The sequence below is a fragment of the Amblyomma americanum genome, chromosome 6 (genome assembly GCF_052857255.1).
Source record: "Amblyomma americanum isolate KBUSLIRL-KWMA chromosome 6, ASM5285725v1, whole genome shotgun sequence".
NCBI classification, from domain to species: domain Eukaryota; kingdom Metazoa; phylum Arthropoda; class Arachnida; order Ixodida; family Ixodidae; genus Amblyomma; species Amblyomma americanum.
Window position 1 is genome coordinate 38,110,324 of NC_135502.1, and position 21,470 is coordinate 38,131,793.

General features: G+C 46.0%; 1 protein-coding gene across 2 annotated transcripts in view; it reads left to right on the forward strand.

Moving 5' to 3' along the window:
- The window catches only part of LOC144136627 (sodium-coupled monocarboxylate transporter 1-like), an 84,252-nt gene that overhangs the window by 37,323 nt on the left and 25,459 nt on the right, over positions 1 to 21,470 (forward strand). For both annotated transcript variants that reach the window (XM_077669127.1, XM_077669128.1), the window contains one exon: positions 2,903 to 3,177. In XM_077669127.1, the coding sequence (XP_077525253.1) occupies positions 3,031 to 3,177 (147 nt within the window). In that variant the 5' untranslated portion in view covers positions 2,903 to 3,030. The remainder of the gene's footprint in view (positions 1 to 2,902; positions 3,178 to 21,470) is intronic.

The window sequence follows — 21,470 nt, forward strand, 5'->3', positions numbered from 1 at the left end:
TTCGAACCCACGACTTGCATGCACTGTGTGACGTAACTGCTCGGTAATTAACCACGGGTAATGGTAGTTATACGGAGCCCTACACTAAGGAGTCACTCAAAGGGTGAATCGCTTTGGAAGCTTCATCCTATAATGTTAAACGAAATGTGTCATAATCCTATTTGTCTCCTATTCAAACCTGTACACATTTTTCAATAGGGTTGCACCGAAAGCATTAGCTTACATGAGGTGAATTAAAAAATGTCCGCCTTCAACGCTCTACAGCAGTTTCAGCACACACGAAACCGTAGACGTACTACTGACTGCGGCCTGTTTGACGGCTCTTCCGTCACTCATAAAAGCAAAGAAACAGCTTGCGCCAGACTGTGCATAGCCCACACGTGGTAACGCGACCAATTCCTCGTTGAAATCGAGGTTTAACGCGGTTAGTAACCCTATGCGTCGTTATGGGCGCTTTAAGAATGCGTCGTCCTTGCCTCTCGGCGGGGTCGAACGCATCGGAAGCAGTGTTCTACCTTGTTAAACGTAACAAAGCGCTCTCACTAAGGAACAGCGTAAGGCACAGCTGTGTGCGGGGCTCGCGCCGACCGGACCATCGCTGTACAGTTTGATGACCACGAAGCTGACCCGAAGCTCTGCGGTGTATAACGAGAAATCATACAGCGATGCTCACGTATGCCACAGAGGTACGACACCATCTAACCAGATGTATCATTGCAATTCACGCTTGGCCCGTGAAAAGCGTAATTTTTATTTTAGCGTGGTTAAAAGCGTGTGCTTATTTCGACCCTTGCCTTTTCCCTGCACGCCGGAGTCAATCGATTTCGCTACGACTTGATCAGCTTAATATTATAGCGAAAGCTTTGATCTCAGTGCCCACAAACCGGCAGTAAATTATTCTCGAGTCAATATATGAAAGAGGAAGCCGTCTACGATTTATTTTAAACAGAAACTAGCGCGCACAAATTTCAAATGAATCCATGCCAGCTAGCCCCGACAGCCTTTCTTGTACAGTCCCCGACTGTCAGATTAGCTTTAGAACAGCATGAAATGAGGTTTGTGCAGATGGTTATGATTTAGTTTTCTTAGAGCGAGAAGCAACAAAATATCAATGTAGACAGTCATGTTACAACTCAAAACGCATGTAATCTGTCTAATCGGAGACATTTCGTATTTCACAGAAGTGATGAGAAACCCTGGAGGGCCTTGTGATTCATTGGCATTGAACTGATAACAGCGAGGGAAAGGACGAACACAGAGCTATTGCTGTACCTAGACCACAATGCTTGTCATCTTTGACTCTTCTCAGATCTGACAGCCCCAAAATTGTTCCTGACAATCTTTTCATTCCCGCCGTGCTTTGTGGCCGAGCGACCTTATCGCCAGCTCCGCGACTTGACTCAAATGTGATTCCAAACATTCTTAACCCTGCACGAGGGCTCTCGCCCGATCAAATCTCTTCGCCTCTTTGCACGGTCCAGATAAAACTTCACTTGTCCAGATAACGACTGCTCAGGTCAGCTGGCGAGAAGAACATCAAGTTCGGCGTCGTCGTTCTTCACCTATTCTTCATTAAGCCGACTCGGATGTAAACCGCTCCTTTCAGCCGCGGTCTTCACTCGCTTCGAGAAGAAAGATGTGGGCATACAGTGTGCCGCCTCGCCTTTCTGCGACGCGTCAGCGAACCGCGATTGACGCGTGGCCTTGAACGTCACGGACAAGGACGCACCACACACGCTTCGACAGTGGTGCGTTTCTCGAAGCCGATCGCTGTTCCGTCAGGAGTTCACGTCACGGGAAGTGACTGCGTCACCGCGCCAGACATTGGCCCCATGTCTGGTCCCCATTTTTTTTTCTTTCCAGGCGTACTTTTTCCCGCGGCCTCCTATTCGCGCACGGCTTCCCGTATTTCGCAATCGTCGATAGCCGAGAATCGAGTTCAAACGTTAGGTCGAACTAGCGAAGTCACTGCCTCATTTTCGACGATTTTCTATGCGTTTGATGACATCTAGTGAATTACACGTGCGGACGTAAGCGCCCCGAAATATTAATACATACGACCACGAGATCTGAGGAAAAGAAGCAGGCTGTGCGTGTATATTGAGATTTTCCTCAAGCGTGGTTATACCCTTGGATGCAGGCAAAAAAAAAAAAAAATCGTGTAATGTAAATACTAGAGCTTTCCTTAGCGATTTCTACCAGTCCTCAACTCTACGCGTCTTCCTGCCTTCAAAATGTGGCGGCGTCATTTCTGGCGCATTTATTCAAGCCCATACGTAACAGAGTACTTACATACCTGAATTACGAATAAACCCATCATGTTGGAAGACTGTTAAGAGCGCCCATTGTCCCACAAAATAGTAGAAGTGGTAACCTTATCGCTGCACGGAAGACACCTATTAAGTTCCAATCTCACTTGCGCTGCAGTAATGGCACTTAGCGTTTCGGCTAGGTTTTTGCTAAACGTTGGTTACAACCGCTGAGCATCGTATTGCACGCGGGGTCTGTCGGTCTAGCAATCCGTCATGGTGGTGACATCTATTTGCGCAACGGCTACTCCGCGAACTCCCTCCTTGACTTCCCTTTATTAAACGACCCTCGCGGTACACGAGACACAACCCTGTATTGCAATCACGGCCGCGTTTCGAAAGACGACAGAGCCACATAGAGCGCGCGTGCACCCGAAGCTCGGCATGTGTGGACGAACAGTGGAAAGGGGAAAACCCGCCCGCGCTCGGACGACAACGCGCTGTCCCCCTGTAAGGAGGCAGGAACTGTATCTATCTCGCCGATTGCTTCGTTCTCGCCGTTGCTCCTAACGCACCTGGGGCTGAGGAAGAGAAGAGAGAAAGAGAGAGAGAAAAGAAGCCTCTTTTTTAACGCCGCTCTTCGCACTTTGCAGCGCAGTGCGCGGTGACGACGACCCGGCTGTGGACGGAAGGAAAAGAGTGTCCGGTGCGTGCTGTCCCGCTAACAGCGTCCAGTGGTGATCGCGCTGGTTGGTGGTGCCTTGTGTGTTGCGGTTTCACCATGGCCGTGCGGTACTTCGATGCGGCCGACTACTGCGTGCTGGTGGCCGTGCTCGGAGTGTCGTCGTTCATCGGCGTCTACTTCGCCTGGAAGGATCGGCGAAGCACCAACAACAAGGAGTTTCTCGTGGGAAACAGGCAGCTTCAGGTGAGCAGATCAAACCACGAGGAGGAGTTTTTTTCTTTTTTTTCGCTAACCCAGAAGAGGCGAAGAGAGGAATATATATATATATATATATATATATATATATATATATATATATATATATATATATATATATATATATATATATATATATATATATATATATATATATATATATATATATATATATATATATATATATATATATATATATAGCCGCCGCGGTGGCTGAGTGTTAACGGCGCTCGGCTGCTGGCCCGAAAGACGTGGGTTCGATCCCGGCCGTGGCGGTGGAATTTCGATGGAGGCGAAATTCTAGAGGCCCGTGTACTGTGCGATGTCAGTGCACGTTAAAGAACCCCAGGTGGTCGAAGTTTCCGGATCCCTTCACTACAGCGTCTCTCATAGCGTGAGTCGCTTTGGGACGTTAAACCCCCATATACCATAAAACATAATATGTCATACCCAGCAATTCTGGACAAAAGCATTTTTGAGCGGGAAACCGTTTAATAACGCATTTTTTTTTCATATATTGTAGGATTTCACTATAACAATCAACATATCCGCAGATCACCCGACGGCAGTCTTGTATTTTTTTCTATTCACGTTTCTGCTATCGTACAAGGTGTTCCCCATTGGTTTTATATGGAAGTCTTAACTGTTCGATTCGATCGCTGGAAACACTTTACAAAAAAAATTTTGCTACATATCAGACTAATTGTCCATTACCTTCAATATTTCTATATAAGATTGTCTTACAATTTTCTAATTTTCAAAAAATTTGCCCAGTCGCTGCCGCGGTCGCTCAGTGGTTAGGGCGCTCGGCTACTGATGCGGAGTTCCCGGGTTCGAACCCGACCCCGGCGGCTGCGTTTTTATGGAGGAAAAACGCTAAGGCGCCCGTGTGCTGTGCGATGTCAGTGCACGTTAAAGATCCCCAGGTGGTCGAAATTATTCCGGAGCCCTCCACTACGGCACCTCTCTCTTCCTTTCTTCTTTCACTCCCTCCTTTACCCTTCCCTTACGGTGCGGTTCAGGTGTCCAACGACATATGAGACAGATACTGCGCCATTTCCTTTCCCTCCAAAACCAATTATAAACCAATTATACACTTTATTCTGCACTTTATCAGTTCGTACAGTGTTCACGGCCTCCCTCTGCGCTGGTTCACGCGATTCTCGTGTGCACGAACAAAACTACAGTCAGATACAACTCAAGAACGAATCTGTAGATGCCTCTCAAAAGAGGCCCTCCTGCAAATGGCGTCGACCGATTTTCATGACGCCGTGGTTTATCCGACTAAGCCGCGGTTATTCACCATTTATCTGCCACCTCCTGAGATTTCACGCTGACAGGTCCATGGGGATCGGTCGAGGAGGAGATTCGGCGGACGCCATTGGCTGGAGGGGCTCCTTTGAGGTGCATTTCACACGTCAATCTTGAGTTGTATCCGCCAGTTTCCGCCGCCACCATTGGGTGCAGAAAGCGCGGCGAAAGCCTGATTTTTTACCTAATCAGCTTATCGCCAACCAAACGTTATCGAAATTTCTCACGACAACGGGAGCAGTGGGGCATGAAAAGGTAGTGCCCTGCGTGTGGAAAATACATTTCTTTTGCGTGCATTATCTACTCTCAAAGCATCGGCAAAGGTCGTATCGAAAGTTATCGAAATTTCCAAGCAACTTCAGCGGATAAATCACTATAAAGTGAAGAAGAAAACCGCTATAAGGCCATGTCAAAGACGCCAGGTCGATCAAACTTCAGCGGAACGCTATCGGTCCTTTTCAATGAACAGTTAAGGGAACTGATCTGTACTGTTATCTCCGTCTGTGGGAACAAATCTCCTTCCCTCATGGCCCTAGCTCCCACCCTCAGCTATTATATTATTTATGATCAGTACGAAATAAGCTCATAAACGTGTCAAATTCCGGGAATAGATAGCAGTAGGCCACAGAATACAAGGCAGCACAGAAACTTTACGTATATCGACCTCGCGGTTACACGTACATCGCAAGACATACTTTTTGGCGTAATAAAATTCGCAAAATTGCCGAAAGCATTTACGCTCACTTTACTAATTTTCTCAGTCAGGTCAGTGTGTTTCTGAGCTGTGAAAGCTTTTTCACTGGAGTCGTACATCGGGTTCTAACTTATAATGAAAGCAAGTTTCATGCGTACTGAGAATAACCCTTGCTGAGAAAGTCGTTACAATTTTCCAGAAAACAGCTGGGTGACATCTACAGAGAATGTCGCTGAAATGACCGCGGGATCTAATAATGTAACATTACAGTATTAACCCAAGAAGACAAAGGATAATGCCGCAGCTTTAGACAGTGCATTTTTAATTAGACGACAAGTGCACTTTCGTGCAGAAAATGTTAAAGGTGTAGGTTCTTGTTGGCACAAGAGTAATGACTTGATCATCGCCTCGAACGGAAGCAAGAACTGCAAATTCTGATTGGTATACATCTGCTGGCGCACGTATATAAGAGGAGAATTTATTTCAGGGCACCGTGTTCCATATGACCAAGGTGCTTATCACGAGTGCTACAGCGGATAAACGCTGCGCCCCTGACACATAACTACCACTACATTGTTAAGATTGCATTACCTTTTTTTTAAAGACGAAAGCCTTTAATGGCTCATACTCTCGGTCGAGATTCGTCCGTTACATTGCCAACCAGAAGTCACGGCAACGGAAGTGACATCATACCGCCCATCCGTCCGTTACGCTCTTTAACTCGATAAGAGAAAAAATCTTTGTGCACAAGTGGATTCGAACCACCATTCTTCCGTTCTGCAGCCGAGCGTGCTAACGACTACGCTACTTCCTGCCAACGCATATGTAGTTCTCCTTGTCTAGGACGCTGGAGAGTGTTTGCGGGAAGGCGTCTAACCAGACGGATGCCTCCCAAACGCCCTACAGTGTCTCCAGAATTTTATGATTCACAAACAACTGTGTACTTAATCAACATCTTAACCACAAATCAGTTACACAAGCAGCAACACCGCGCTAAAGGCTTTCGCCTCACAGCACTTTAGGTCAGCAAAGTGCCCCCTCCCCTGATATGTTTTTTTCACATGCTATGACAAAGGAATAATTACGGCTGGCTTATCCTCTGGAGTGCAGACCGGTACGAAAGCTGCACAGGTTACTGAATAATAGTTGTATATTTTAGCTGCTTTATTTTGCAGCAGTCTTTCAAACAAATCCTCGCCCACAATGGAAATGAGATTTTATTTGCTATTTTCTGCCTCCAGGTTTGAAGAAGCCACACGCTTAAATGTTGAAATGAGAGATAAGACCAGATTTTGAGATGAGCGCAAGCACAAGCTACAAGAATTGAGGCACGTGTATCCACACATCAGTCTACCCATGCCTTAAAAATATGGAGTTATCAATGTTAACACATGTGCTAACTCGTGTGCTGTAGTTAGCGCGTATTTGAGGGGTATCACCTATCCACGCGAATTCACTGCTGAAAAAGAAAAGAAAAGCTTACAGCGTTAAACATGCGCTGAGCGTAGAACATGAACTTGTAAAACCGTTTACTTTTTTGCCCCTGTCGTCGTCCTGCACTGTTGTACGTGAAAGAATACGTGCTCCACGTACGCGTTCTATATTTCCGGTCACAAGGAAGAAAGATAATCGGGTAAAACTTAACTTGTTTAATTGGCCGAATGGTAAAAGAAAACTTTACAGCAGAGGTTGGAAACACGGCCTTTCCGTGCAGCGTCCCGCACAACCACTGTCCCGATGCCGGGACGGAGTCCTCCTTTTTCTCCTGCGGCGACAGGCAAACGAGCCGCCCGATGACCCCGCAGACCGCCGCCCGGTTCCGGGCCGTTCAGAGAAGGCCGTGGGATCCCCATCCGGGCGCCCGCCGCCTGGTCCGCCCGCCCGCCCGCCCGCCCCCCCCCCCCCCCCCCCCCCCCCCCCCCCCCCCCCCCCCCCCCCACACACACACACACACACACACACACACACACACACACACACACACACACACACACACACACACACACACACACACACACACACACACACACACACACACACACACACACACACACACACACACACACACACACACACACACACACACACACACACACACACACACACACACACACACACACACACACACACACACACACACACACACACACACACACACACACACACACACACACACACACACACACACACACACACACACACACACACACACACACACACACACACACACACACACACACACACACACACACACACACACACACACACACACACACACACACACACACACACACACACACACACACACACACACACACACACACACACACACACACACACACACACACACACACACACACACACACACACACACACACACACACACACACACACACACACACACACACACACACACACACACACACACACACACACACACACACACACACACACACACACACACACACACACACACACACACACAGCACTCCCGCCGTCCTGGGTTCGTTGGCCGATAACATCGCGCACCGCACGGCGCCGTCTCAACTCTTTTGTCTCCGACATGCACACCGGGTTAAATAATAAATAAAAGACAGAAGCTCTGGATATTTCCCCCACGCCTGCAACGTACAATGGCGAAGGAATTGAACAGTGCGGAGACTTACTCTAATTGAATAGTTAACATATGTCAGAAGAGTGGGCGCAGGTTCGTTACCTTGCCGAATAGATGCTGGGAACGTGGTTTCCTTGGGCAATTGAGGGCTTTCCCCGTTACGATTCCACAGAAAGAGGGAAAAGACAAAAGAACCGTAGCATTTTACTGTCTTCGACCATACAATCAGAGAAAAAACGACCATGAAACTCCGACAAAAGTCTTGTGAGAGAACTGGCGTTTCAGTGCAGACACGGCACTTTATTCATTCAAGGTTGACTGCGCGGGAACAGATCTCAGGCGGATCTCTGCCTAAATGTTCGCGTTTCGTAATAATACATGGGATAATTATTAGTCGTTTCTGCAAGGACTCTCTTTTTCTCTTGTTTTATCTGCTCATGACTCTTAAATTACCTGTAACTAAGCCTGCCCATCAACCGCACGTGCCATTCAACTACAAGAAAATAAAAAAAACGTATACACGTTCGACTAAAGGTGCAGGCTTTGTTCGCTTGTTTTGTTTTATAGTATGGCTGAACTTTATTAAATACAATGAAAAAAATAAAGGTACCCGGCCCGTGCCAATTCATTTTAACGGGCTTCAACCGAATAAAAAACCAAAGCAAAGGGATAGTCGAAAGGACATTTTTCGCATTGCAGACAACAAAAACGAATAGAAGAAAGAAAACTGACAAGGTTTTCTTGCTGAGCTGACTTGAAGTCGCTGTAATTAATCCCACATAATCGTAACGCCATCTGAGGCTTTTGTTCTGCGTCAAGTTATAGCAGAGATTCATGTACTGTTTAACGCACACTTGCGTACGCATATTAACTATGCGTCGGAAATGACCACTCAGAATTTATGCCCGCGAGTGATATCATTTTATTCTATTCTTGGAGCTTTCGGGGCCATATATGCCACGGGTTTACATTGTTCAAGGAGTAGCTGGTTGTCGTCCGCATAAACTGTATCAAAACTGCCTTTAACAGCTGCAATAACCGGCCGCGAATAAAGAAGCTTGGTAACAAATGAGGGAGCTCTATTTTAGTTCAGATTTATATTATACAAGATTTCACTGAAGCTTTTGTTCCTGAGATAGCGTTCCCGTGGTACACAGCAGAAAATGCATTGTAGTGCTCGATAAAAACAAAAGCCTGCATTGTTTCCCTGAGCTGTCTCTGTCTCTGTCAGTTTACTGATAGCGTACTCGCACATCGTTTTTGTCCCAGTACTGCCGTACTGCCGTACAACGCATTCAGAAATTATCATGCCCAGTAGTACGCCTGGTTTCCTTTCTTATCAAAAGTGTAACGCTGCTTGCATGTGCCCGATCTTTCCGGTACTCAGCAGAAACGCTCATAGGTGTGATGTTTTCGCCCGGATCTCGCCTAAACAATGTCGATGCTCAGCTGTCAGATACGAGTAGAAATGTGCACTATCATCGAGTCCCACTATCTCGCTCAATGTGGTTCGCCACTGGCTGTCAGGTAATAAAGCGAAGAAAACCAGGTAGCCGTGTACCAGCCTGATAACATACTTGGAACTGAACCATCGACATACCAGTTTTGAGAAGACACGCTACAGGCTAAGCTACTAGCTGAAATCACTTTTCTTTTCGCCCGCATCGCTGGTGTCAAGGCAATACACATGCTAGTCTAAACAGTTTTTTATTATTTTTTTTTCTTTTTTTCCCCACCTCTTCCACGCTGCTCTCCTTCAGTCTTTATCTCCCAAATTCCCCTCCCTACGCAGAGTAGCATGCCAGCGATATTGAAACGCCGGCTAAATTCTCTGTTTCTTCATTAAAGAGTCTCTCTCTCTCTCTCTAAACAGTTCCACTTCAAACATGTCAACGACAGTGGCCAATACACTGCTTTGGTTTGTGTTTTTCTCGAGCTATAAACCCTCCAGATTATCGGAGTGTCTGCCGCAAAGGGTGTTGGATTGTGAAAATGGCAGAAAATTCTCTGGCATCAAGCTAAAAATCAGACAAAGGTGATTAACCGTCCCGCACTCTCGGCGTTAGTAAGTCCAAGGATCTGGCTTGGCGGTCTTCACTCTGCCTTTTCTGTGCTGAACCAGAATCGATAGGTAATTTTCTGCTATTTCGTCAACCCTTCTCCTCACTGAGAAAAACGTTTCTCTAAACTCTAAAACAGCGCGACGATTTAAGGCGTTCTTTCCCTTGAATTCTCTGAATGTGGCTGAGTTCAAAGAGGATCTGCACCTTATTTCAACGTTTTACGCGCCTTGGAGTCGCATTTTTTATTATATTCTCTTTATTTAACACTATTTTGTCTCCGTCAGACTCTCTGTCAATCTCCAGAGGTAAATATAAGCGACATCTCTTCAGAAGCTAACAACATCAGCGAGAGTTAAAAGCTGTTCAAGAAATCCTGACCGCACGCTTACATTTGCCTCAAAGTGCAGAGTTGGCACTACGCTCTTTTTTATTCTGTGTCGGCCGGCGTATTTGATACCTTCCCTTTTGTTTTTTCTGTCATTAATCTGGCATTTATCCAAACCCGCTTCTTTTGAAGTGCTCATTTCTGGCCACTGCTGGAACGTTCTTAGTTTAAAGGCTTGCACGCAAGTAATATTCCGACAGGGAGGCGAGCAGCTTGCGATGAAGACATTCCGTCACAAAGGAGGCAGCGCAGAAAGCGCGGTAGAACACGTACGCACGTATAACACGGTGGAGGCTCTCGACTGAGGGATGGCTTCTCTGTACTCCGACATTCTGCACCGGAGAGAAGCCGCGCTTCGGGTTACAGGAAGCGAAAACACGTGCACGTCTCATCCGACAAAACTGAAGAGTAAGCACCATGTGGCGTGTTTATTGCAAGTGGATTCACTGAATTCATCGCATTTCTGCAGCAGTGTGTGGAGCACGAGTTCTCGTCCTTGCCACACATTCCAAGCGAGAAATGAGTAAATACAGTGTAAACGCGCTACTTAGTCCTCGCGTAGATTACTCCGTGAGGGCACTACCTGTTGTTGACATTCTGTTTGCAGTTATTTTCTAATGGGAGTAACGGGTGCTCTTTCAGGGACTAATAATCGTGGCGACCCATTTGATTCCAAAAATACGGGCCTCTGTAATATTTTGTCTTTTTTTTTACTTCGAGTACAGCTTCGTCGAAATGTCTATTTCATACGGTTGTGCGTTAATGTTCGTTGCTTGCTCGTCGGCTGGTTCCGGCCTGCCTCAAAGCGACGGCCTCCGCAGCTTGTCCTTCCGCAGTGCCCTTTCCTCTGGACTCCACAGTGTACGGCCAAGATGTAGCCTTTCGAATGTGACCTTTATGTGTCCGCCTGCATTCCAGGTCTCTGAACTGCCATGACTAATTCTTGAACGCCGCTTTTCTGGTGTGGAAGAGTTCGTACTTTCTTTAACATTGCGGAAATCATTCGGCACAGGTCATCGTTCGTCAACATTTCGTTACGGAAACACTTCTCAATGGTAACCTTTGTAATGTAACCTCTCCGCACTGTAACATCGTTCAGGAGTCTTTCCTTTCTGCCTTCATTCGGTAAAAACTAAGATTCAGTAAACTTTTCTTTCGGAAGCATTACTGAATGGTGATCTTCGTAATGTAATCTTCTGTCAGTAAACTTTTCATTCGGGCAGATTATTGAACAAAGATACTGTTACGGAAGGAAGATTACGAATTAGAAAGCGCACGGAGAAGTACGAATTCAGAAGGCTACTAATAAGAGTACACCTTATCAGATAATGGCAGCAATAAACGCTAAAATCTTGTCCAAATGCATAAAAGAGGTTTGGGGGCAACTTTAGAAACAACACAGTTTCTTACCGCTCTGCGATAAATAGGTACAATATTATACCGAGGGTAAGACGTGTCTTGGCCCCAACATTTCTCATAAACTGGCAAGCTACCCAACTCATGCGTCTTACTCGATGGTGTAGAACGATTGTTACGTCGGACTACAAGAAGCCAGAAAGATTCATCACAAATATAAGCACATTTATTTATTTATTTATTTATTTATTTAAATACCCTAAAGGCCCAAGTGGGCATTACATAGGGGGGGAGGGCATGAAAACAACACAATACAGATTATTGGCACACAGTAGTTAACAAATACAAAGAATAACTATATATACAAATTGCAAGTACACATAACATAACATACATAACACCTGTAACGCGCATGAAGATGTGTATGCCCGCTCAAAGGTGCTATAAAGTCACAACATCAAAGAGTGACCATTCACGACAAGATTACATGACCCGTCACACAGCATTTAGACCTGCTCCCTTTCAAAGAGCCATTTCCCCTTTCTGTTTCTCTATATTCAGGCTGCTAGATGCCTCTCTGTGAGGATAAAAATTCAAAGAGCACCAATATTAATTTACAACCAACCAACCTACTATAGGCGGATACAAATGAAGAATGCAGCGGTTTTTCCCCGTCAAAGCACCCTCTTCCAGCCAATGGCGTCGGCTGATTCTCATGACCCTGCTAGTGTGACAAAGCAAGGAGTGGTACATAAAAAGGGGACAATCCCTTCCCTCTATGGTCGGGGATAGACCCCTTTCTCCATTGTGGCACCGCTCCCTGCTTTGTAACGCTAGCAGGGTCATAGGAGTCGGCTGACGCCATTGGCTGGAAGGAAGTCTTTTGACGGAGAACAGCCGCTGCGTTCTTTAGTTGCATCCGACTGTAGCCCCCATTGCTGCCTTGCCTGCACTAATATTAAGCTGTCTACGCAACCGCCCGCTAATGTGGAGCGCAAAAAAGTGGATGAACAACCTATTTCCAACCAATTTCATTTTTTTGCGCACTGCTTCAAGGCGCCTAGCGTCCTCATTCCTTCGGCGCCGATTGAGGCCAATTTACGCGACGCACTCGGAGTTTAGCGGGGGCAAAACGAAACAAGTGGAAGGCTTCCAGCTTCCGTGGTGGGTTTCGCCGCTGTCAGGATGGCTACCTCTGTACGCGTCGTAAACGAGTGGTGGCTACGTTTAAACTGTTGGGCTACCCGCGACCACTCAACTTGCATGCATGACCATATGTAGAACAGAACTCACCCCGCGGGTATTGCTGGCGTTGGCCTCGCGGTAACGAAAGTACCAAGCGTCTTTTTTACCTGTACTCACAGAGAAAAGGGAGGACAGTGTGTTTTTTTCAACGCAAGATTTCTGGCCTCGCTAACGGGGCAGAGTTAGGAGGCCGGTCGCTGCAACTTGCGATCCCTTTCATATTTACCTATTCTTCAGTAACAGCCAGCAAAAGCGGCAAACGCGATGAAGGCCCAGTTAAGCTAGGCAGAGATTAATTTTCTATGCGGACAACCTCTGCAGTCAGCATTCGGCGCGTTTTGGTCCACTGCGATACAGTATTCAAATCAATGCAGCGGCGCGATGTCTTTCAACACCGCATGTATGAGGTGACGCGTATGCTAAACGCAAAGCTACTTTACGCATAATTGAAAACAAATGAAGATAAAAGAAGAACGACACTAGCTTTTATAGGATTATCGAGTTCAGTCACACGTACGGCGAGGTCGAATTTAAATTACCGGGCATGGAACCCGGCGCAAACTGGTGGGCGTTAATTTAACTACTGCATAATTACTCACAATTTATACGGATTAATGCAGTAAGCTGCAGTAACTTTCCGTAGATGTGTGCATGCTTAAAAATTGCGTGTTTTTTCATTGCTTTCTTTCTCGAATCTGAAACTTAAGGCAAATGTACTTTGCGCCCTTTGCCGTAGGCTGGCCGTGCCAAGTGGCATATGCGCACCTAGAGGAGAGATAAGCCATAATATCATAATTAAGGCATCCCGGCCGCGGCGGTCGAATTTCGATGGAGGCGAAATTCTAGAGGCCCGTGTGCTGTGCGATGTCGGTGCACGTAACAGAACCCCAGGTGGTCAAAATTTCCGGAGCCCTTCACTACGGCGTCCCTCATAGCCTGAGTCGCTTTGGGACGTTAAATCCCCCATAAACCATAAAACCTACAAATGAACCAAGGTGATATGCGTAAAATGGTCATGCTGTAATTACGCAGTGTGGCATTCAAACTATGAAATTAAACCAGGAACAAATAAAAGTAACCCCCTTATTTCGCTGTATTCGAGACGTTCCCTTTCTCTACATGGGATAGAAGAACGGGCATTGGTAACAATTTCACTTTTTGCAAGGACCAAGGACGATTATCGAAAATTTCGAAAGTTTCTGGCGGATGCCAATAAGTAAGTCCAAACTGTTAAAAAGTTTACAGCTCAAAATCATGCAAAATAGTGCGCTTTATACATATTTAAGGGCACTCATTTACACGAAAGCATCTACCGGCAGTATATGAGTCTTTGCCAGTGAAATAACAGCTGCGATTTCTATATTGAGTGGCTGTGACGTGCTTGATGTCACGAGATTGGATCCCGGTAGAAGCGGCCGAATTTCTACGTACGTGAAATGCAAAAACGTTCTTGTGCTGTGCGACGTGAGTGCACGTAAAATAAAGAGCCCCGGTGGTTCGGAATTTATCAGGAGCCCTCCACTATGGCGTCTCTCATAACCCATGCGCAGCTTAGTGACGTTAGAATCCGCATGGCACTTACCATATACCTCACTGAAAGCAGCTGCATTAACTCGACTAAGCCGCTTTGCTGGAGCCCTGGAACAAAGATCATGGTTACTTCATCTAAGTATGGCACCATGAACGCGCGCCAGGCTTCAGCATCAAGGTTTCTTAGCTTAATTCTGAGAAGGTCGCGCACGTACTCAACGCCTCACTTGTGAGGTTTCGGGACAATTAATATCAAAAACATCATTTTAGGCGATGCCAAAGAAAAAATATGAATACAGAGACATATGCTTGAGCTCGATGGGCGTGAGAAAAGCAAAATTAATGCTAAATTTCAGAGTGGTATGTATCGCATGTTCCCTTTGCAAACGGCCTTAATCTATTTGTTGCCGCTCTCGTACAAATGTAGCGATGGCAGTTTGTCCGTGGAGAAAGAAAAAGTTTATTTCCCCAATACTCTAACAGGCGAAAAGCTGCAGTACGTACCCGTTACTTTTAACAGCACACCTCTCTGTACAGCGCAACAGGCGCTCGCGCACAATGTTGCTACTGAGAGTTCTTTTGGGTGCACAAAAGAAATGCTTGGAAAGAATAGTTTTTTGCCCCTGTTTGGCAATACAGGTGTGCCTCAAAAACGTTGGGAGTTGATTTTTACTTTTTCATTCAAGTGTTAAACTCACTTACCTTCAAAAATAACATCATTCTGTTAGTGTTGTAACCCGATCTAGAGCTTAGCGTGCATATTTAGAGAAAAAATATATATATACACATTCATTTATTCAACTAAGCAGCGATTAGCGAGACCTTCGAGGCCTCGTTTGATAAGTTTAAAAGCGAAAGCAACGTGAGAACTGCATTACCGCCGAGTTTAAAGTCAGCGCTTAGCGCACAACTTTTATCCGCGTCGCGAACTAGCCGAACGCGAGACTGAAATTCCGAGGGACGCTACAAAGCAAAACGCAACAACACATCCTGTGCTTATAAGCAGCACTCCACGAGTCGAATAAACTGTATCCTGACCCAGGAGGTGTTCGGTTTAACGCTAGACTAATCATAAACATTCGCCACCAATTTGGTCAACAAGCTGTCACTGAAATTACTGAGCATGTCAGCACGCCTAGTGGCCTTCAACACGCATTTGGGCTTCAGCGTGGAGTGCAAACCTAAAGAGGTGATACAAGATCACTGAACCTTCGTCAACCTGTGAACACCACCCTCGCATGCAAAGTCGTGACGAAGGCACAGCGACAGCTCTTAGAAGCCCACATTGTCCAACGTAAGTGCACCTTGAAGCGCCTGCAACAGGAAACTTTCTTTTCGACACGGCAGCTAGAATTCTATACGCCGATTGTCTTTCCTGAGATAGAAATCACTGCCAACCGAGAGAAGAGGCGAACAACATAAAAGCACCAAGTTTTCATAAAAAGGAAACTATGCAGTTTGCTAGACTAAAAAGGAAAGAAGTAAAAAGGAGCAACCTTTAAAGTTGGCTTGGTTTAAGGAGGTTTAATGTCTCAAAGCGACTCAGGCTGTGAGGGACGCCCTTTAAAGTTCAAAGCCCATCGTTGTGCATATCATGAGTGCTGCGAAGACATTGTTCTGATCCGGGGCTCAAAGTTCAATCGGAGGAAACCGTCGGATAAACGGTAGAATTGCGCCATGGAATGATCCGCTAGCCTTCTTGATAATAATAATTGGCTTTTTGGGGAAAGGAAATGGCGCAGTATCTGCAGTATATCGTTGGACACCTGAACCGCGCCGTAAGGGAAGGGATAAGGGAGGAGTGAAAGAGCCTTCTTGATAAAAAAGTCGGAATGAACCCAGTCGACGCGCTTAAATAAATGCAAAAGCCCCCTCGTCAGCAACTACTTCCAAAGCTGAGTGTAGCGTCCTCGAATAAATGTGAAAAAAAAACGAAGATATCGCCATCCTACCCGCAGACAAACGAAATGCGACTGCCGTTCCTGACAGCTCTGCGTACCACTAAAAAATGCGTGAGATGTTCGCGAATGCGACGAGCTACTGCGAACTGGCCAATGACTCGACTTCAAAAGTACAGTAAAAACTTTATAAACTTCTCTCTGACATATTCAAAGGCATTCCGCATTCCTAAACAACGCTGTGCTACAGGCGCCTTAGCACTAATGGATCGGCTCACGCGATATACGGCTTGCCGAAAATTCGCTAAAGTGGAATTCAGTTAAGATCAATCGCAGACTTTACAAGGTCGCCCTTTTCCGCTTGTTGGACTACCAGCAGAAAGTTGTTGCTACGTTGGTAGGAAAACGGCGACGCACGTTAAGAATTCGAAAGGCTTTATTGAAAAAAGATGTTATTTTGGATGAAAGTTTCGCACTCGAGTGATTCGGTGTCTGTTCACGAATATTTCGGCCAACCTCGCCGTAGATACCTGCATAGGGCTACCGAAGAATGACCCATCGTTTCCCGAATGCACATACTCTGACGTCAACGTCATCAGAGGCCCCTTCACTTCTGCTTTGCCATTACGTATTTCCCATTTAACAGCACTGCATAAAAGCCGATTTTTGGAACCGCATTGGGAGCGTCAGTCTCAGTCACGGCTCGTAAGCTAATAATGAGAGCTATTCAAAGCAAAGCCCTGAACTCGTTCACGCCATGTCCAAAGGCATTATTGAGGTACGTCGATGACCGTTTTCTGCATTTATTTATTTATTACAGTTGCCTGCAGCGCCCGGAGGCATTATTGCAAATTGGGGGGGGGGGGGGGGGGACACAATGACTTCTGCTCGTTTGGCCGAGAGTACAGAGGATAACAAAAATACAATACAAATACAACTACAAAAATACAAATACAAAAAAATACAAAGTGCAAGTAATAATAGATGAGGAAAAGCATGCACTGAAGAAGAACAACCGCGCTCCAAAAAGAAAAAAAAACGCTAATGAAATGAAGACACGCGCAAAAGAACTGCGCGCCACGTCACACATCAGATAAGAATGCGCGAAATTGACCTTCCGTGCAGCACTCAGTGACGCCGGCCGGCAGCCTGTTCCACTGATTGATCGTCCGTGGAAAGTACGAGGCTTTGTAAATATCTGTCTTACATTTAATCTCTCGGATCTTCCACTGATGATCAAGTCGTCTAGAAAAAAAGTGAGGTTGAAGCAGGTGCCAGTCTTTGTCAATGCTCAACCTTCCAAAATAGATGCGATGCATGATGTGCAACCTCAAATGTTTCCTACGGTTAGCTAAAGCTAAACAACACTTAAACAAGCAGCAGTCACAAAGCTTCCTTGGAGATCTGAATGCAGTGGATATTCCATAAGTTGTTGTTGTTGTTAGCCTATCAAAAGATTGCACATATCGCAGTGGAAGTAGAAGCGAATGGTCGTCTTCCTTTTTTGGACGTGCACGTAAAGCGTGCTGCGCATCGCTTATCAGTTAGCGTCTTCCGAAAAAAAAAACGCATTCGTGAAGATGTCTGGATTCTGAATCGGCCAACTAAATATCCCATGCAAAAAAAATCAGCGATTGAGTCGATAGTCAACCGTTCAAAAAATACCGGCTCGGATCTGGCATGCCTCGGTAAGGAATTGAAGAAGACGAAATGGGATCTCGAGCGGAACGGTTACCTAGAAATCCTAATCCGGCAAAGGCTTCCCTCAGCGGCCCCGTGTTGCCAATAATCCCGGCTACAGCCTACACTACAGCATCTAGATTTCGACGACGTGCGTTTTTAAGCACGCAAGACACAACACTTTTAACATCGGCGGATTATGAGCACCTTAAATATTATTGAAACAGGAAAATTTGTTGCTCTCGGCAGCTTGAAGTATCACTGACGAGGCTGCGATGCCGCATCCCCCCTCTAAATTTCTATTTAAGCAAGTCGGGTTTGGCGCTCTCTTCCCTTTGTGCATTTTGCCGTGAGCCTGAATCAATAGAAAATTTTTGGCTGTATTGTCGCCGATTCATCTCTTTGAGAAAAAGGTTGCTGGAGGAGCCCTTGCAGCATCTTGGCCTTAGTTTGAGCAGCCCGCTCTTGCTATCACTTAGCGCCACCACATTTGGGTTCACCACAGATCTGTTTGTACCGCTGTTCGAAATTTCCTGATAGAATCTCACCGACTGCCTTGCTAAGTGTTCCAAAATTTTCTTTTCTATCAATTATTACATTTTGACTTAATCAATATTATTTAATCCCTCTCTTTAATATTGTTCTTACAATTTTGAAATAAAAACTCTCATCACTTTTCTGTTCATGAGGAAGAATTCCCCGGTGTTGCGCTCCCACGTGCTTTTCCTTTTTATTAACTGCGTTCAGGTGAATAGCCACCCGATTCTTGGCCGATCCCCCAGTGTGGGTATGTGCCATCTTTTGATAAGCCGCCAACAACAACAACAACAACAACAACAACAACAACAACAACAACAACAACAACGACGACGACGACGACGACGACGACAACAACAACAAAATCCTATCAGCACAGCGATGAGGAAACTCGAACGCACGAGGGCAGCACGATAACAACGGAAAAGTTGAAGCGTGCTGCGATTCCCAATCTGCCGCGAGTGAGCGAAACCCTTTCCTGGATTTTTACAAAGTACGCATATCGCACGCGTGCCAAGAAGTTATCTCCGAGCCGAACTAGTCATGGCGAAAGACGCCCTGGCACGTTCCAGGCTGCCCTTTATATTATAACGCCATGCAACAACTGCCCCTCCAATAATATCGAGGAAACCGGAAACTTCAGTGACGCATAAAAGAACATCGACGTAAGGAACAGTCGTGCATTAAAGAATGCAATCGCGAAGCATGTGCAGACCGCCGGCCGTTTTACTCGGGGACAGCTTTCTGTGGCTATGCAGTGGAAGCTACGACGGCAAGGCGAAAGGCTTCGACAAGTGCGCTCTCATCATGCGCTTACGAGGGAGAGAGGCGTTTAAGTTGGTGGTGGTGGTGAGAAACTATGGCGCGCAGTTCCGCTGCATAGCCACAGAAAGCTGGCTCCGAGGATAGATAGGCTAGGATCAGCTAGGCTGCCATCGTTGCACCAGAAAGAAGAACTTTAACAAGACTACACATTTAGAGTCCTTAATTATCAAGACGACTCACGAAACATATCGCAGGGATCAAGACACACTTCATCATATCTAAGGAAAAAATTACAATTGATACTGAAGGCTATACAAGCTCCTTTTTTCCACAACAGTCTTACTGTGAACAGCGGTTACGTATCAAACCTAAAACATCATTTTTGTTTGCTTTTGGCTTTGCCAATGATCCAATCTTCACCTTGTTCGAAAATATGTCAGAATTGAATGTCAGAGTAGGGGGATGTTTACAACACTTTAATCCCTTTTTTATAATTAAATAGCAGCGCACCTGAAAGACACACCAACAAAAAGAAAGCGAAAAACGCTGAAAATGTTGAACACACACAAGGTAATTTGCCACGCACTGAAATTTATATGCAACCGTCTTCTCACAGAAAAAGACACAGGTAATTAACTTGCCAAGGCAGTCGGAAACGCTTCTGAGCTATCCACATGATTTGCCTCAGAAGGCCTGTCATCAACTGTGAGAACATACTACATTGTATTCTTGATACCATCATCCCCCAATCAATGAACGCACAATAAGGCGAAATTATAACCAAGTACATCACGGGCTACTGTGACCTGATGCACATACCAGAATGTCAGCTGTTATCGAGCCAGAGGATATATGGTGCTACTTTGTCAAGCCACTACAGAATGTGGCAGTATCCATCCAGATGTCGATGCAGGCATAGTCACTCTGCCTAGGCCCTAGAGTTTAGATAAAAGAAAGGCGATATGAATGAATCTGCGGTAGACATCGGTAGTTATCAGAAGATTAGTGGCTAAAAATCACGGTGGTGACTAAGCATCAGTAATTTGTCAACCGTAAAAGTCACTAATTTTGTATTTAGAGAAATGTGGCGAACTTATAGATGATAACGACAAGTTTGACAAATTTGTCAGAGAAATACGTATAAAAAAAGAAATACCGAACATGGCAGCACGTGCCACCACCCCGTTTCCAAGGGGGTGCTCCTAACATCCATCCACCCAGCAACGAGCCGAGTTAATGGATTTCAGCGCTGCCCACGGGGCGGTGTGCATTCAGTATGCGCCAGCCAGCTGCTTCGCAATGCACGCAACAACTATTGGTTCTGCGCAGATGTGGCGTGACATCGCCTTGTGTTGTGACGCTGCTATTCCCCTGCAGCCCGTATTTCGTGGTAATGGATTGGCTGCAAAGGGGCACTGCACCAACACCGCTGAGCATCTTTGCCTGGCGGGGACGCCGTTTTCAGGCAGAGAACAATGCCGGCCGAACGCCTACAAGGAAAGCAACGAGAGTAATGACGAGCTCTCATTGGGGCAGGCAGTAAAACAAGTCACCATTCACGACAAATGGAGTAATCCGCTACGCCTTCCTAATCCCGCAGCATAATTTAATCATTACGGCAGACAATCTGGCGCGTACAACGAGTCTGGGAGCGCGAAGCCGTGAATGACATCCACTGAACACAACAAGGCACGAAGGAACCTGCGAAGATGATTGACCGCGCGCTAATGACGACGGCAGCAATAAACCTCGAATAATTCCGCCGTTAGGGGTGCGATATATATCACAACGTCCTCGCCGTGCCATCATCGCGACCGCAGCAAGATTGATGGCGCGAGCAAGGACTGAAGACGCAGACTGCTTTCGCATTAACTTGCAAGCATAAATCTCTACATGGGCGAGCACTGTGGACCTTGGATGTCGCATGCATTTCCTGTCCGCGGCCGTTACTGTAGCGGCCACACCTGTGATTCTCTTTGTTCCGTTGCGTTCATCGCGAGCTGTCTTTTGTGTACAGGCAAGGCTTTTCAAGGACCTTCTGCGGTCTTCGTAACCTTCACAGATCGTCTTCACGTGTGCAGGAAAGGAAAAGTGGCGGAGGGTTGGGGAAAAAGCAGAAACTATTTCCTTTCTTGCAATAACTGCTCTGTCATATATATCATATGAAACGATCGTAGTCCGTATTCATGAGCTTATAGATTAA